This window comes from Dipodomys spectabilis, unplaced genomic scaffold (genome assembly GCF_019054845.1).
Source record: "Dipodomys spectabilis isolate Male_0828 unplaced genomic scaffold, ASM1905484v1 ptg000019l, whole genome shotgun sequence".
Lineage (NCBI taxonomy): Eukaryota > Metazoa > Chordata > Mammalia > Rodentia > Heteromyidae > Dipodomys > Dipodomys spectabilis.
Window position 1 is genome coordinate 9,044,365 of NW_024870696.1, and position 18,144 is coordinate 9,062,508.

The 18,144-nt window shown below is 36.5% G+C and overlaps 1 protein-coding gene across 5 annotated transcripts in view; it reads left to right on the plus strand.

The window, feature by feature from the left end:
• The window catches only part of Rgs7 (regulator of G protein signaling 7), a 413,863-nt gene extending 397,416 nt beyond the window's left edge, over window positions 1-16,447 (plus strand). For 3 of the 5 annotated variants that reach the window (XM_042674397.1, XM_042674399.1, XM_042674395.1), the window contains 4 exons: window positions 1,055-1,180; window positions 8,936-9,122; window positions 14,156-14,245; window positions 16,373-16,447. In XM_042674397.1, coding sequence (XP_042530331.1) covers window positions 1,055-1,180; window positions 8,936-9,122; window positions 14,156-14,245; window positions 16,373-16,447 — 478 coding nt within the window. Of the gene's footprint in view, window positions 1-1,054; window positions 1,181-8,935; window positions 9,123-14,155; window positions 14,246-15,600; window positions 15,655-16,372 lie in introns of all 5 variants that reach the window. The other 2 variants (XM_042674394.1, XM_042674396.1) reach the window with 1 other exon arrangement.
• The last annotated feature ends 1,697 nt before the right edge of the window (window positions 16,448-18,144 follow it).

Sequence of the window (18,144 nt, forward strand, 5' to 3'; positions counted from 1 at the left end):
GCAAGCGCTCTACCACTGAGCCACCTTCCCAGCTCCCCCCTTTCATATTCTTATGTGTTAGTTTGAAATAAAAAAATTAGAAACATAGTTGTATTTCTGATAATACTGACCTCAAATTAGAGATAAGAATTTCAAAGTCGGGTTAGCCAGAGTTTAGCGCTTCAGTTCTTAGAATTCTGCTCATCAAAGGCTCATGTATTCAAGTAAAATGAATGTTAAATCCATACTTATTTAAGCCCAATAAAGTACATTTTATATATTCATTTTTAAAAATCAAATGAGCTTTTTACAAGCACTGAGAGTACTAACTTTCAAAAGACTCAAGTAGAACTGAAGACACTTAGCTTCTTTCATGAGCTCTATGGGAAGAACATTGTGGCACTAGCACAGACAGAGCCACTGCAAAGTCCTGCAAGTCTCTTTACAAGCAGGACCAGTGGTCTCCAGCACTTCCAAGATTGTGTGTGTGTGTCTGTCTTTTCATATCATGCAAGAGATCTTAAACACTTGAAAAGTCCAGATGATTTCATCTCTAAGGAAGCTAACATTCCCAAATGTTATGATTTGATCAGGATTAGTCATAAATTAGTTTTAAAGGTTTTGATTGTCCATACATCTTTCCCAGTGCAACTTCCTACCATGAAACTGCATTGTGTAGTATTAAAAAAAAAAAAAAAGAACTCCAAATCACAATGTCTAGATCTTTGCCCTTTATTACTTGTGGGACATTGGCAAGTTATAACTCAGTATCCTCATCTAGAAAATGTAAATAATAATAGCATTGTGCTCATAAAAGTTCCTGAAAAATGAAGATAATTTACTGGGACCACTTAGCACATTCACAGTTAGATTCTGGCCACTTAGCACCTAATAATAAAAAGATAGCTATTGATACAACATATTATGCTTTCCTGAACAACAGTCCATCCGATATATATTGGGTTTTTTTGAAAGATAACAGAAACTTTAAGATATACATGACTTTGAGAGGAAAGGATACAGAAAATAAGAGTGACAATGAAAGGAATATATTTGTTTGTTTTCTCTCCTATAGCAAAGAGCCAAGCCAACAGAGGGTAAAGAGATGGGGCTTTGGAATGGATGAGGCATTGAAAGACTCAGTTGGGAGAGAGCAATTCCTGAAATTTCTAGAGTCAGAATTCAGTTCAGAAAACTTGAGGTAAGATACACTGTTTAGTTTTTATATTTTAAGCCTGGGCGACATGATCAGTTTTTTTCTGAACTTAAAATAGTCCCACTATTCGCCTACCAATAGTATATTGATGTTATAAACCCATTGCATTTGAAAACAATATGCATCACCAGGACAAAGCTTATCCAACATTATTGATGCTTTACCATAATTGGTATGTTTATAGGTATGTTTGTATTTATGTATGTATGTATGTATGTATGTGTATATTTATATTTATTTATTTATATATTGGTGCCAATACCAGGGCTTGAAATTAGGGCACTATCTCTTAGCTTTTTTTGCTCAAAGCTAGTGCTCTACCCCTTGAGTCATGGATCTATTTCTAGCTTTTTGACCAGTAATTGAAGATACGAATCTCATAGATTTTCCTGTCCTAGCTGGTATTTTCAGCCTTAATCCTCAAATTTCAGACTCTTGAGTAGCTAGGATTACAGACATGAGCCACTGGCTCCTGGTTATAATTGCTTTGTATGCTACCTCTGTGTGTATGTGTGTAGGAACTGGGGCTTGAACTCAGGACCTTGCACTCTCTTATCTTTTTTACGTACGACTGGTGTTCTATGACTTGAGCCATATCTCTCTTCTATGTTTTTGTTGATTAATTGGAACTAAGCATCATATTTGTCTGGCCAGATTGGCTTCAAACCCCGATCCTCAGATTTCAGCCTCTCAAGTTAGTTAGGTTTATAGGAGTGAGCCAGCAGTATTCTTCGAAAATTTTTGTTTTTAGATTTTCTGCATAATTCTTTTTTTCTTTTTTTAATTGTGAAAATACCATACAGAGGGATTACAACTACATGAACAAGCTAATGAGTACATTTCTTTTTTTTTATTCTTGGTCCGGTCATGGGGCCTGAACTCTGGGCCTGGGCACTGTCCCTCAGCTCTTCAGCTCAAGGCTAGCACTCTACCACTTGAGCCACAGTGCCACTTCAAGCTTTTTTCTTTTTGCTTATGTGGTGCTGAGGAATCGAACCCAGGGCCTCAGGCATGCAAGGCAAGCACTCTACCACTGAACCACCTTCCCAGCCCCATGAGTACATTTCTTATCAATCGTTGTTTTTTCACATAACGTTTTGTACATCTCACTGTTGCAATGGGTCCACCTGTATCCCTATTTAAACAATTTGTTTTTCCCTTCCCGTCCACAAATTATACCAACATCAAAAATGGTGAAAACAGAGGTTATACCTTGGGGGAAGGGCATACAAAGCAACAAAGAAATCATCTTATAAATATATTAGAATCAATAGCAAGAAAGAAAAACCATTTGAGTCCTTATCTTGGGGTTCATTTCGCCTAACATCAACTTATCTGACCATTTCTGCTTGTCTCAGACATATACTAGTTACTGCAAATAAGGGAAAACATAGGACCTATGTTTCTTTGGGCCTGGCTTACTTCACTGAATATAATTTTTTCCAAGTCTTTCCATTTCCTAACAAATGGGGCAATGTCATTCTGTCTGACGGAAGCATAGAATTTCATAGTGTATATATACCACATTTTCTTGATCCATTCATCTACTGAGGGGCAACTGGGTAGGCTGAAATTTTCTTAATAGAGACCCAGAAACACAACAAATTAAAGGTTGGACAAATGTGATTGCATGAAATTGCAGAGCTTCTGCATGGCAAAGGACATAGCTAGCAAGATCAATATCTTCTCCCTATGGATTGGGAGAAGATATTCACTGGCCATACAATGGACAAGGGTTTCATATCTAAAATATACCTGGAACTCAAAAAATTAAATCCCCCAACAATAAATTCTCAAAGAAACAAGTGCCCAATAAATAAGTGTGCTAAAGACTTACAGAGAAACTTCTCTGAAGAGGAAAGAAGCATGGCCAATAAACACATGAAGAAATGCTCAGCCTCCCTAGCTATAAAAGAAATGCAAATCAAAACAACATTGAAATACCGCCTCACCCCAGTTAGAATGGCTATAATCAAGAACTCTAATAACAACAGATGCTGGAGGGGATGTGGACAGAAGGGAACCTTACTGCATTGTTGGTGGGAATATAAACTTGTTCAACCACTTTGGAAAGCAGTATGGAGGTTCCTCAAAAGACTGCACATAGAGCTCCCCTATGACCCAGCAATCCCACTTTTGAGCATTTACCCAGACTTTAGCTTTACTATACTTGTCATGGACTTAGGAAATGCAGCTTCCTGTTCTCTTTCAGATTTATGGGATTCCTTCCTGGTGAGCCTTTTAATGGACCTAAAATTGCTGAGGATTTTGATTCAGCTAATTCGCATTTTATATTGAAGTAATACCAGCAATGATTGAGTGCAATATACATTAAAAATAAAACAAAGATGAAGGATGTATTTTTGGCATGTTGGTGAAATGAGACTGGATTTTCCTCTCATTGTCTAAAATTTTGAAAAGATATTTACAATTTGCGTATCATAAAATGAAATAAATGAGGAATGAACCCCACTTAACTAACTAAAAATATTCTTTCTCTCTAGTGGTATATATAGACAAGCAAACAAGTCTCAACACAATCATGGGTATTTAGATAAATGTACATAAACACTCATTTAGAGACAGAGATTAACAAAGGCATAATAGGAGAAGTAACTTGCCAGAACTGGTGATCAGAAGACAATAACAAGCGGGGGGGGGGGGGGGGGGGGGAGGGGTACAAACAGCAAGGAATTTTAGAGAAAACAGTCTAGCTTGTGCAGGTTCTACTTCCTATGTGAATTGAATCACCAGCAATTCTTAGTTCAGATGAACTAGTTGTTATGTTAATTCCGTGCTATACTCCCTGCTGAGTAATTACATATAAAAATATTAGAGGGCCAGGCATGGAAGTTTATGCCTATAATCTCAACTATATGGGACATATAGGTAGTAGCATTATGGTCCAAAGCTGGCCTGAACAAAAATATAAGATCCTGTCTAAAAATAGCTTTAAAAGGGATAGGTGTGACTCAAATGGAAGAGCACACACCTACCAAGTATAAGGCCCTGAATTCAAGTAATCACAAAAAATTAGATATTTTTACATATGGATACAAACCCACATATTTATTTCCTGCTCTGTGCTAATCACATTTCCTCATTAAATGTAGATAGGTAAGTCATAGAAAAATATAACTATACAGAGAATTTTCATGGCAAATACACAGTAGAATATGCTTTATACTCACTACTTCTGTAAGTCTGTGGACTTTTTTTAGCAGTATTGGCTGTGTTGTTTCTGACCATCACAAATGTATGGAGCACAACAAATATACACTGTAAATTTTAATGCAAAGTAACTCTGAGGCAGGTCTGCATCCTGTCTGAGGTGTCAGATCACTTGCAAGCGTCTTTCTTAAAGTGTCTTTCTATAAACCACCACTCAGGCCCCATCCACTGCTCCTCACATCTGATCCCACCTGCTTTCACCTGCGTATCTATATTTTACTCTAGGAAGACAAAATGGTCTGGTTATTCAGCAGGGCTGTGAATTCCACTTAAATAACTCTCAGTGCATTGTGTCTAAGAAGTAGCAGCCTTGGAAGGACCTACTATTGCTGGGAATGGGGTAATCATGTGAGCATTTCTTCAAGCATCAGGACAGGAAAAGAAACAGGAGACAGTGTTTATCTCGAAGTACTTATTCCTCAATGTCTCTTGGCTTTGCACGTAATGTGATTTTGCTCATTGTTTTTTTGACAAAGCACTTTGCATACTTCTAGTACGAAGTAAATGTAGTAATAGCATGCATTTTATCCTTGAGTGCCTAAGGGTAAGCTGGGCACCTTGTACCATCCTTTACATATCTTTAACCCAGTGGAACTCCAGTGAACCAGGATTGTTAGCAGATTTTACTTAGGAGGAAATTGGGACGGCATGTCATTGAGAAGTTTCCATATATTCCTTATTATTAAGTGAAGACAATGGAGTTTTAACCAGAGCCCTTGCCATTCTGTTAAGAGATTCCAGCTGTGGCAGTGATGGTGAAGACGAGGAAGGTAACTTTGTTGTTATGGATACAGTGGGGTGAACAGCATGTTATCTCCTGTTGGTCTTCCATAGCCCTAACAATGGGCAACTTTGAATAAACGGCTTCATCTTTAGGCTTGCGGTGTCTCCTTTGGTAAACTGTTTGAGTTCGTGTGGATGTTGCCTACATTCACCTCCTCATCGGTGTAAGTGTTCATGTGAACATCTTAACCCTTTGATAGTTTTCCTTACTTTCAAGCTCATTTCATTTCAAATATTATTGCATAGTCATTTTGCTAGTAACACATTTGGGGTAACACATTTGGGGTGTTTTCTTGCTCTAATTCCAAGACTGTGTGATGTAGGCGTTCCAAAGAACTCCCCTGAGCTTCTTGGCATTTGGAGTCATTTGAATGATGGATTGTTTTCTGAGCTAGTTCTTTGAGGACTCTCTTGTGATCAATATGTTGAGAGCATGCTGGAATGATTTGTAGCCTTAGATTGCACCTAATGTTCCAGTTAGAGTCCACAGAATTTGAGTCTATGCTTTAGAAGGTGTGGTCTTGAGTCTTTTTTTTTTCTTTTCTCAAAGTAATAGAGGTAGTTTTATGTTGAAGGTTTTGTCCAAAGTGGATTGTGTATTATCACAAATAGCTATAGAAAAATACAACCTGCAATGGAATCTGGAAAATCACTAGATGGAGTAGGATTTGATATTCTGGCTCTGTCTCAAGTGCTTTCTTACCTTCCATACAATCCTAGGACAAAATTCCATATATGAAGGCATTACTGGTCACTTCTAAAGCCTCCATTCTTTAGCCTCTCTGTCATCCTCTCCATCCTCACACATCTGCTATTACAGAAGTCATTATTGCCACCTGCTGAGGATAAATAGACCTGGAAGTTCCTTCTCCATGGATGGTTTCCTTTTCTATTTATACATTTTGGGCTCAGGTAACTGAATTTAGTTAAGGTAACTTCCATTAATCTAGAAAAGAACAAAAGACTCTCCAAAGTAAATAATCTTATAAAGCCTGGCAATGTTTTATAAATTTGAATTTTTGCACGGCAATATCATGAAGAATCATATTCGAAATATTTATCTTCACAGTATTATTTCTAGAGATCTAACAAAAAACAAAGAACCTAGAGCTAAATTGAAAAAAATTAATCCATAAAATACTGTGGTACTTTCTTTTTTAATATGTTTTTTATTATAAAAATACTGTACAGAGGGGTTACAGTTACATGAGTAGGGTAATGAGTACATTTCCTATCAAGCATTGTTGCCTCCTCCTTTGTTTTTCCCCTACCATCACTTCCCACCCATCTCCACAACTACACTCCCACCTCCTAAGTTGTAAAGTTCATTTTTCAACATAATGTCTTGTACATCTCATTGTTACAATGGGTCAACCTGTATCCCTATTTAAGCAGTTTGATTTTCCCTTCCCCTCCCCGAATCAGAGAAGTTTATATTCAAGATGCAGGGCACTGACATCAAATACAGTGAAAAGAGGGGTTATACTGTGGGGGGAGGGACATACAAAGAAACAAACAAAAAAACACGTGGTACATTATAAATACTTTAGAAACAATAGCAATAAAAAACACTTGTGTCCCTATCTTGGGGTTCATTTAACTTATCATCATCTCATCTGGTCATATGTACATAGCTTTTGACCATTTCTGCTTGTCCCAGACATATGTTACTGTAAATAAGGGAAACCATGGGACCTATGTCTCTTTGGGCCTGGCTTCTTCACTTAATATAATTTTTTCCAAGTCTTTCCATTTCCTAACAAATGTGGCGATGTCATCTTTTCTGACGGAGGCATAGAATTCCATTGTGAATATATACCACATTTTCTTGATCCATTCATCTACTGAGGGGCATCTAGGTTGGTTCCATATCTTAGCTATGGTAAATAATGCTGCAATAAGCTGGTAGCTTTAGTATGGTCTTGTTTGTGATCATTTGGGTAAAAAATGGGATTGATGGGTCATAGAGGAGCTCTATGTGGAGTCTTTTGAGGAACCTAATGGACTTAACTCTCAAATTAAGCGACATATACTGTTGAGTTGGATTAAAAAGCAAGATCCTTCTATCTGCTGCCTTCAAGAGTGATACCTTGCCCATAAAACAAACATGTTTTGAAAATGAAGTCTGGAATACAATCTACCAAGCAAATGGCCCCCATAAACAGGTGGAAGTTGCAATCCTAATACTAGATTGCCCCATTAGTTAGGAAATGGAAAGACTTGGAAAAAATTATATTAAGTGAAGTAAGCCAGGCCCAAAGAAACATAGGTCCCATGGTTTCCCTTATTTGCATTATCTAGTATATATATGAGTCAACCAGAAAAGGTCAGATATGGTGATGTTAGGAAAATGAACCCTAAGATATGTATTTAAATGTTTTTTTCCTTTCATGCATTTGTTTCTAAAGCATTTATAAGATGATTTCTTTGTTGCTTTGTATGTCCCTCCCCCACAGTATAACCCCTGCTTTCACTGTATTTGATGTTGGTATAATTTGTGGAGGGGAAGGGGAAAAACAAGTCTTTTAAAAAAAGGAAACAGGTGGACCCATTGCAACAATGAGAAGTACAAGTTGTAATGTCGAAAACGAACTTTACAACTTTGGTGGGGGGGGAAGGATTAGGTGGGGGTGTGGGGGGAGGCTGGGAAGGGATGGGAAGGGTAAACAAAGGAGGAAGCTACAATGCTTGATAAGAAATGTACTCACTATCTTGCCCATGTAATTATAACCCCTCTGTACAATATTTTCACAATAAAAAAATACAACACACAAAAAAAATAGACTTCAGATTAACATTAGTGAAAAGAGATAAAGAAGGTCACTACATGCATATCCTCCTTCAGGAAGATGTTACAATTCTAAATATCTATTCACCAAACAACAGAGCACCCAAATTTATCCAAGAAACACTACTTTCCCTCAAATCTCACATAGATCCAAAGACATTAATTGTCAGGGACTTTAACACACCACTTCTTTCTTTATAACCCACTGAATGATTGAATCAAAGAATAACAAAGAAGGCAGTACTTTATCTTTACCATTAGAATCTCTATGTCCATGCCATTAATTCTATACCAACCTATTGTCTTTTCCTGTTGCTTGGTTGTGTTGTGGTGGCTAGTTGTGTTTTTTGAGATAAGATTCTCACTAGGGCTGGGCGCTGGTGGCCCACACCTGTAATCCTAGCTACTCAGGAGGCTGAGATCAGAGGATCATGGTTCAAAGCCAGCCCGGGCAGGAAAGTCTATGATACACTTATCTCCAATGAACTATTATAAAACCGAAAGTGGCACTATGGCTAAAGCAGTAGAGAGCTCACCTTGAGCTGAAGAGGGACAGTGCCCAAGCCCAGAGTTCAAGCTTCAAAACCACCACCAATGACAACAAAGTCTCACTAGGTAGCCTGGACTGGCCTTGAATTCAAAATGCTGCTGTATCAGCCTTAAAAGGGATGGGATCACAGGCAAGTGCTCACATGCCCAGAGCTCCTCTTTCTTTCTAGCAGTGTTCTTGTGTTTCAGTTAAAATTATGATTCTTTAGGTTCAGGGCTCTGCTTTCAAAATAGGTGTTTTACAATATTTTGAAAGATTTTTCTTTTCTTTTGAATACAACTAATGGGAAAAAGAAGCTAATATAGCTTTCAGGGAAGCTGAGTAAGCTGTTGTATATTGGAATGCATTACAGAAATTTTCACATTATAAACCTATGGATTGTATGTAGATTCTGGCTGGCAGTGGAGGATCTCAAGAAAAGGCCCATTCGAGAAGTGCCCTCTCGAGTTCAGGAAATATGGCAGGAATTTCTGGCTCCTGGAGCCCCCAGTGCCATTAACTTGGATTCTAAGAGTTATGACAAGACAACACAGAATGTGAAGGAACCTGGACGGTACACATTTGAAGATGCTCAGGTAAGTGCATGGATGGGCCTCACCTCAACTTGTGCTCCTGAGCTGTGGACCGCTGTGACCTTTGACCTTTAGTTTCATTATCTTCCCCTATAGTTTATCCCTTGCTGTCACTGGGAATCTTTTATAAATTGAAATTCTTTGCATATGAATTTCAGTGATAATGAAACAGTTTGGGGAACTGTGCAAAATAACTTTCATTAAACTAGAAAATAAGAAAGGAAATGTACTCATTACCTTCCTCATGTAATTGTAACCCCTTTGTACCGCATTTTTACAATAAAAAGTACCAAAAATATGAAAAAGGAGAGAAAATGTCCTTTAGAGGTAACAACTTCATAAAGCCTCGGAATCTATTTTTTTTCTTTTCATTTTCTTTTTTTTTTTTATTGTCAAGGTGCTATACAGAGGGTTGCAGTTACATAAGTTAGGTAGTAAGTACATTTTTGTCAAACTTGTTATCTCCTCTCTCATTTTTCTCCTGCTTCCCCTCTTTCCTAATCTCCCCCACAAGTTGTACAAATAATTTCCAACATATTTTCTTGTGAGTATCACTGTCACATTGGTTTTCCCTTTTTCTTTTGTCTCACCATTTTGTTGTTCCCATTCCCTTCCCTAGTTCAGATAAATGTATACACAATACCAGAATATCAAAATCCAATATAGAAAAAGTCATATTAAGTGATGTCAGCCAAACCCAAAGAAACATAGATCCCATGGGTTCCATTATTTGCAACAATTAGTATATGTCTAGAATAATCTTAGCAGATGAGCAGAATAGCTCAATAGCTATGTACATATGACCATATAAGATGATGCTAACTGAAATGAACTCCAAAACATGGACACAAGAGGCTTTCTTTGTTGTTGTTGTTGTTTTAAATATACTACATGATATTTTGTTTCTTTTGTGTGTTCTTCCCCTATAGTTTATCCCTTGCTGTCACTGGGAATCTTTTATAAATTGAAATTCTTTGCATATGAATTTCAGGAAAATGCCTATTGGAAACATGTAAATCGTTATGCTTTATTTTTGTCTCTTCTTGGCATGCAATTACATGAACACACACTATTGAAATCCTCACCTCCAATATACACCAATGTGTATCTTCAGTCTTGGAGATTCTACCATTCTAGCATTCATTGGTATGAAATTATCAGGATTAAATCAGCTTTAAGTTCTGTCTGACTCAAATAAGCTTTGTCTCTATTGAATAAATGAAATAAATGGCTTCAAGCATAGTATTTCAAGTCAGTTTCTTTTTTTCAGAAAAAAAAACAAAAGTAGAAATGGATTTTCAATGTTCTTTTCTCAAACTAAACCTTAATTATCCTCTTAACAACAATTAGAATTTCTGCATCACTAGAAAAATATTGTTACTCAAGATGAAAAATAAACTTTGTTCAATGAGGAAATATTATTTCCTAATGATATGGTTAGATTGATTTTTTTTATTTTATTTTGTGACTGTCCTAGGGTTTGTACTCAGGGCCTGAGTACTGTCCCTTAGCTTTTATGCTCAAGGCTAGTACTCTATCATTTGATCCACAGCTCCACTTCTGGCTTTTTTGATAGTTAATTGAGATAACAGTCATGTGAACTTTCTTGCCCAAGGAGTTTCAAAACAAGAATCCTCAGATCTCAGTTTCCTGAGTATCTAGGATTACAGGCATAAGCTACCATCATCCAGCTGAGACTAACTTTTAAATCAGAATATGCGTACTTCATGGTTTGTTGAACTTCTTTTAGAGGATTAACCTGAAAAAGTACTTTGCTTTAAATAACAGCAGGACTAAAATACAAAACTCATTGCCAAGAATAAGGTACACAAATGTCCTTCCTTACTTCTACTATTGGTAGAAAATATATTTCTTCTTTGGCTTTGTTTAAACAAATGGACCACTGTGTTGAAAGTTAACAAAGACTTTACCAACTAAGCAGACATTTACTTCCTATGGCTCAGCCAGGTCTCCTATGTAGAAGTGATTATATTTTACAGAGACACATAGCAGTGCTCAATGAAAACTTGGGTATGTTGCTCAAGTCTCCATACCAGTACCTTTCTTTGAATTACAGATCAAATTTTAACACAGTCTTAGAGTCTGCAATTCAGAAAACATTTAGAATATCCTTCTTGAATTCTTAAACTGAACATTTTCTTGTTATTTGTGTCATCGAAAAAATATTCTTGCTTAATAATATTCCAATGAAATGAGAATACATATTTTTTATAGAAAATACTACCACTGAATTTTAGCATTGTTTTGGTTTTGTTTTCCAGTTAAACTCAGATATTTAATTCAACTTCATGTATATATACGTCATGTATATATACATACATATATAAATGTTTACTCTATCTTCAAGAATACACTAATAGAAATCATTGTCATTCTGTCTTTGAGCCAAGTGCAATGAAATGATTAAGAATGATCTGAGTCGGGCATAGGCGGCTCACACCTGTAATCCTAGCTATTAAGGAAGCTGAGATCTGAGGATCTGCGGTTCAAAGTGGTTCCAAAGTGGATCCGTGGTTCCAATAAACCACCAGAAAACTGGAAGTGGTGCTGTGCCTCAAGTGGTAGAGTGCTGGCCTTGAGCTGAAGAGCTGAGGGACAGCTCCCTGGCCCAAAGTTCAAGTCCCACAATGACAAAAAAAAAAAAAAAAAAAAAAGAAGGATCTGGAGTTGAGTACTAATCTTACACTTTTCTGCATCATTTCATATGGTCATATGCATAGAGCTATAGAGTCATTGTGATCCTCTACTAAGAATATCATCCTTTGTTCTCACTGTAAGAAAATTTAGAGCGCTGTTTAATCATGTCCAACTGTAATTATTTGTGTTTTCCTATCCATTGGAAAATTAAACTCCCAAAAACAAATCCTCAAAGAAACAACAACCCAATTAATATATGGGTAAAGACATATAGAGAGACTTCTTTGAAGAAGAAATAAAAATGGAAAATTGACACATGAAGACATGTTCAATGTCTCTGGCTATAAAAGAAAGGCAAATCAAAACCACATTGAGATTCCACCTCACCCCAGATGGAATGGCCATTATAAAGAAGATTAATAACAATAGATGCTGGTGGGGATATGACCAAAGGGAACACTTCTACACTGTTGGTGGGAGTGTAAATTTGTTCAACCACTCTGGACAGCAGTATGGAGGTTCCTCAAAAAACTAAACATAGAGCTCCCTTATGGTCCAGCAATCTCACTCCTGGGCATTTACCCAAATGACCACAGATAAGGCCATATTAATGCCACCAGCACAGCCATGCTCATTAAAGCTTTATTTACACACATAGAATTCTATGCTTCCATCAGAAAGAATGGCATTGCCCCATTCATAAGGAAATGGAAAGACTTAGAAAAAATTATGTTAAGCAAAATAAACCAGCCCCAAAGAAACAGAGGCTGCATGTTTTCCTCATTTGTAACAACTAGAAGATGTCTATAAATCTACATTCATCTTATTTTTACCACTCAACATTCATCCTATTTTTACAATTTATCCTATTTCTACAGCTCAATCCTAGATCTTGGGACTTAATTTTCAATGTCATTAAGTAGATTCAATTAACTTTTGATCACAACAGGAGCATTTAGGATGAACAGAATCATTTCTTAAACTATGTATTTTCTTCAAACAAGAAGAGACGGGGGCCCTCAATCTACCGTAAAATAGTTCACATCTCTAAATTCAACTGGTATGTCACTAGACCAGGACAAGCAAGGGAATCACTAGGACTGAATCAAGACTGTCTTGATAACACACTGTTTACTTGTTTGAATTCTTTGTCTAGCAACATTCATCACTAAAACTGAATACTGACTAGGCTGTGACTTCATGATAGAGCACTTACCTATTCACTGGGTTTGATCAAAAAATAAAAAGTCAACAATTCATCTTATATGCAACAAAATTAAGAAAAGAGGTACTTCAGAATATGGTGACAATGTCAAAAGGGGTGATACTGATCAAGATGCATTGCACTCATGAACTGCTTTGTTAAATGGCGACTCCCTTTTACAACTATTTAATGACAATTTTAAAAAGTACAATTGGAGAAAAAAAGAAGAAAAAGAAATAGCCAGCTGGCCCCAGTGGGCTCATGTGAATAATCCTAGCTACTTAGGAGACTGAGATCTGAAGATTGTGGTTAGAAGCTAGCCTGGATAGGAAAGTTTGTGGGACTCAATTCCAATTAACTCCAAAATGCCAGAAGTGGGGCTGTTGCAAATGGTAGAACACAAGCCTTGAACAATTCCCAGACCCTGAGTTCAAGCCCTAGGACTGAAATACAGAGATAGGTAGACATAGAGACAGACAGAGAGATGGAGAGAGATATATATGGAGAGAGAGAGAGAGAGAGAGAGAGAGAGCGCATCATCAGAGTTGGAGGATAAAACATGGCAGACACTTAAAGGCTGAGTATTTAAATATCTACCAACTGTCACCTTATAAGGGAAAAAAAGTCTCTCCATTTGGAGATTTAGCACTTAAGTATCACAAAATTTATTTTCAGATTTGCTCTCTGACCCAAAGTATTGTGTGGATGGTAAATTCCATGTCATCATTTATCCTGAGGAGATGAGTCACCTGAGCTGTCTGCAGTCTCTAGGCCAATATGGAGTCCAAGAGTGTCCAGGATGGGTGGTGTTCTGTCTGGACACCATGTCACCCACTTTTAGAATAACATTAAAGCTAGCAGATTTATTCCTACTCTCAAGTGTTCTATATAAATCAGTTTGAAATTGATTTGAAATTATTTTATGCCAGCCCATTAATCAAATTTCATTTAAAAAATATGACTGGATGAGATTTTCCTCCTCGGTAGCTCTCAAGCCAATTTAAACATTGATCCATCAGTGAAATAATGCACTGAAAGAAGTAAATAGCCTGTAAACATAAAATAGTCTCATTAGTATTATCATCCTATTTTCATTGCTACTAGATATGTTCTCTAACGTATTTTTTTTTCTGAGAAATAATAAAGGTACCCTTCAAACCTTATTTCTTTCTAGGAGCACATTTACAAACTGATGAAAAGTGACTCCTATCCACGTTTTATAAGATCCAGTGCCTATCAGGAGCTCCTACAGGCAAAGAAAAAGGTATTGGTTCTTTGTGAACTTCTTTGACTGGTTCTTAGTTAGACTCACTTGGAATAATTACCTCTTCTTGGTTCAGGGTATTGAACAAATGGTAAGTATACATATTTCAAGACCCTTTCCCAAATCTTCCGTTTTGTAAGGGACATTTGTTTTTTGGTTTTTTTTTTTGCTTTTTGCTTTTTGATTGCTTATGTATTATTATTTGTTTGTTTCTGCAGATGTTCATGCTTTACAAAGCTTGCTAGAAACTGTTTCATGTTTCATGTGAACCTTCCATTTAAGGAAAGCTTAAGGCAATAAAAAAATTACAATACAAACACTGTCAAACACTTGAGAAGTCTTATTTACAAAGCTGTAATAATATATGTTCATAACTAAAAAGAGACCCACATTTTTAATGAAAGCTGTGAAAAATATAGAATCATTTACATCTAGATACTTTTATTTGTCTTTTATCCTGTATTACTTTGTATTCTTTGGATGAATTATATACACCTCAGCTAGTACCCAAGCACATTTTGAGAGAGTGGTAGTAGACTTTGTTATTTAGGTAATATTTATAATCAAAACCTCATTGTCCATATGTGATGAATATCATTCATTATTTTCCAATGTTAAAATAACTCACAACTTTCTGAAAGCCTAAGACCAAACTCTAGCTTTATATAATGCATGCATTGAGGCTAATGAGATTTTCTTTTTAAGCCCAGTCTCTTTGCAGCTAGAAAGAGATACTCAGGTATCCATGATTTCACTGTTCACTATAGCAGCCACCAGCCACATGGGACTTCTTAAATTTAAACTTGAATTAATTGAAATGCCATACAATTCTGGCCAACTTACAAATGCTCCATCACTACAACCAAGGTCTTTAGTTCTGGACAGTATTGGACAGAATTTCCATTTGTTCTGAAATACCTGTTCTACTGCTCAGCCCTACACAATGACTTTATCAATAAAAATTGCCTACAAGCAATGATTTTATCAAGAGAAATTTTGCCCTGATAGAAAACTATGAGGGCACTCTGAAGCTGTGCTTCTAGAGTTTTAATTGTCATGCATTCTGGATGTCCACATGAAAGCTTCACATAGCTACTTCATTTCTTCTTATTTTGCTTGAAACCATGCCAGTTTTGTTTTCACAAAAAAGGCTCTCAATGTTTAGGAAGAAAAAAAAAGCAGCAATGAATACGGCTTTCCTTAGAGGTTCTCTTACCCACCCAGGCTCTGTGATTTAAACATGGATTTAGCATTGCTTCATTTTATCATCCTGTCTTTTCTGCTCTATTTTTTCGCTTCCCCCTCCCCTATTTTCCCTTAATTCCTTTCATTCTACCCCATCCTACACATATAAGTCTGGAAACTCAATGGATCGCAGAACATCTTTTGAAAAATTTGCACAGAATGTGGTAAGTTTTATTTTTTTGAGACATTACAAAGCATTAAGTCCAGTAAAGTTACCCCATATCTCTATTCTATTCCATTGCCCATCTGGTCTTTAATCTAAAAATATTGCCTCTATTCAAATCCAGAACTTCATGCTTCCTACTTATGTTTCTTCCCCAGCCTTTGCAGAGTAGATAAAGTTGTTGTATGTGAACAACAACATGCATTGAACCGAGGTTTGGAAAGAAGTGTATAAATAGAATGAATGAATCTGACATTCTTTATATTTATATTCCATGTATCCTTTTCCTTATTGACAATAATGCATGCATTTCTGTTTGTACTCTGAATTCTTCCTTAGGCTTAAAATATAAAGAATAATGAGGTTTGGGGCTTTCTGCCTCTTTAGGGAGAAAATGATCTAACAGCAGATGAATGCCAAAGATGTTCTGAATGGTAGTTGGTGGCAAGCTAATGCTGCACCAAAGGCATGCACTAGCATGCTTGTTATTTGTTATTTTTCACAAAGATATTGGAAATTGTTGCCTAATTCACCCAGGAAAACAGTTGTTCTGCCAGTATTTTCTTAGCATCTTGCCATGTGTTTTGGTGATATATATTTGTTTGTGGGATTATTTTTGTTTCATTTATTTCTTGAGTTTTGTATTGTGCCAGTGCCTTTGGAACTTTCTGACATTGTGGAAGTTCAAACTAAAGCTTTCAACACATTTATTTTTATAGGGCAGAAACATCCCTATTTTCCCATGCCATAAAAACTGTACACCAACACTGAGGGCCAGCACTAACCTGTTATGAAAAGAGGTAGAAAAATCTTGGTTTATACTCAAGTTTGTCTGCATTGTCTGTTGAGTTGTGTGGTTAGCTCCATGCTGCTGTGTGTGTGTGTATGTGTGTGTGTTGTGGCTTTTGCTGTGATGGTCAGTTAATTGAACCTATGTATGTTGAAATGTAAGAAAGTTGGATTCAACAAAGATAATGGTTTTTGTTTTCAGTTTTCTTCAAGGATCCTCATGGTAGGACTTACTAACACATTCTACATTTGTATTGTGACTGTGAAGAGAGTATTTGAAAGACTTTAAACAGTATTATGTACTTTGAATATTCAATGTGACTGCATGAACTAAAGGGATGGAAGATGAGAGATTCCAGGAATGAATCACATTAGAAGCTGCAAAGACCTTTGATTGGCTCTATTGGAACCTCTACCATGAGAAATTCCTAAATAGAAAAGTTCTGCATAAAATTTCTTACCTATGCCTCATATGGAACTATGGAGCGATAAAGACAATGCCAAAATAATTACCTCAAGAATTTCCTGCCAGGAGTAGCCATAAGACATTGCAAAGACTTCGTGTGCTGTTTAAAACTTGCTTTGACTTAATTATTTTCTAACATAATGTTGACAGAATATTATTTCTGAGATTGGAATGGAAGTTTCTGTTGGGTAACTAAGAATAGGAATATAATGTGGGGTAGAAGGCATAAAGAAGTAAAAGACTTGCTTCTCCACTTTCAGCCCAAGACTGACCTACTTCCCAACTCCTAAAATAGTACATTGGTGACACATGCAAGACTTGTCAAGGAGCCAGTAAAGAAAAAAAGGACCCCAAAAGACATCTATGTATTTTGACAATTCCCAGTACAGGATGAACATGACAAAAATCTTTAAAATGTGAGCCTAGCAATAGATGTTCTGAGGGAAGAGATGTTGAGTAATTCTCTCTCTCTCTCTCTCTCTCTCTCTCTCTCTCTCTCTCTCTCTCTCACATACACACACACACACACACACACACACACACACACACACAAACACACACACACACACAGAGTATAGTAATGACTTTCAGACAACCTGCAAAAGGCATTAATCCTTTTCCATCCAGGAAAATGAGAATTACTATTCCTGATTAAATACTTTGCTTTATTATTATCTTGAAGAAATGAATAAGTACATGAGAAAAGCTCTGAGGCCTCCCTTTAGAGTATTCCTTTAATGTAGCATTGGTTTTGTGGTCACCAGCTAAGTATTTGTATACTAAATTATCTAAGATATTATTTTAGGCTCAATAGAATCATTTCAACACAAGGCAAAGAGTGAGTAATTTCATTATATTCTGATAGACAAAAGAGGAAAGCTAGGGTTTACAGAAATATGTTATGCATTCCTCTAGCTGCTCTTATAAATTCAAGAAAATGAAGAGCTAGACAATGTCCGTGACAGAATGCAAGAGAGAAAATATGATTAACTAGGTATTTAGGACTAAAAGTGAGTTACAACTCATGTTCTTTGAATATTTGCCATGCACCAGGCTCTGCCCCAGACACTTCATATACTTTATATTAGTTAAGCTATTTTAGTAAGGCAGGTGTTATTGAATTAATTCATCTACCTGTTTTACAGGTAAGGTTTTACAAAGTTTTACATATAAGGTTTTATATCTAGAAGATAGGTAAATTTCCAAGGATCACTTATCCACATTTATTATAGTCAG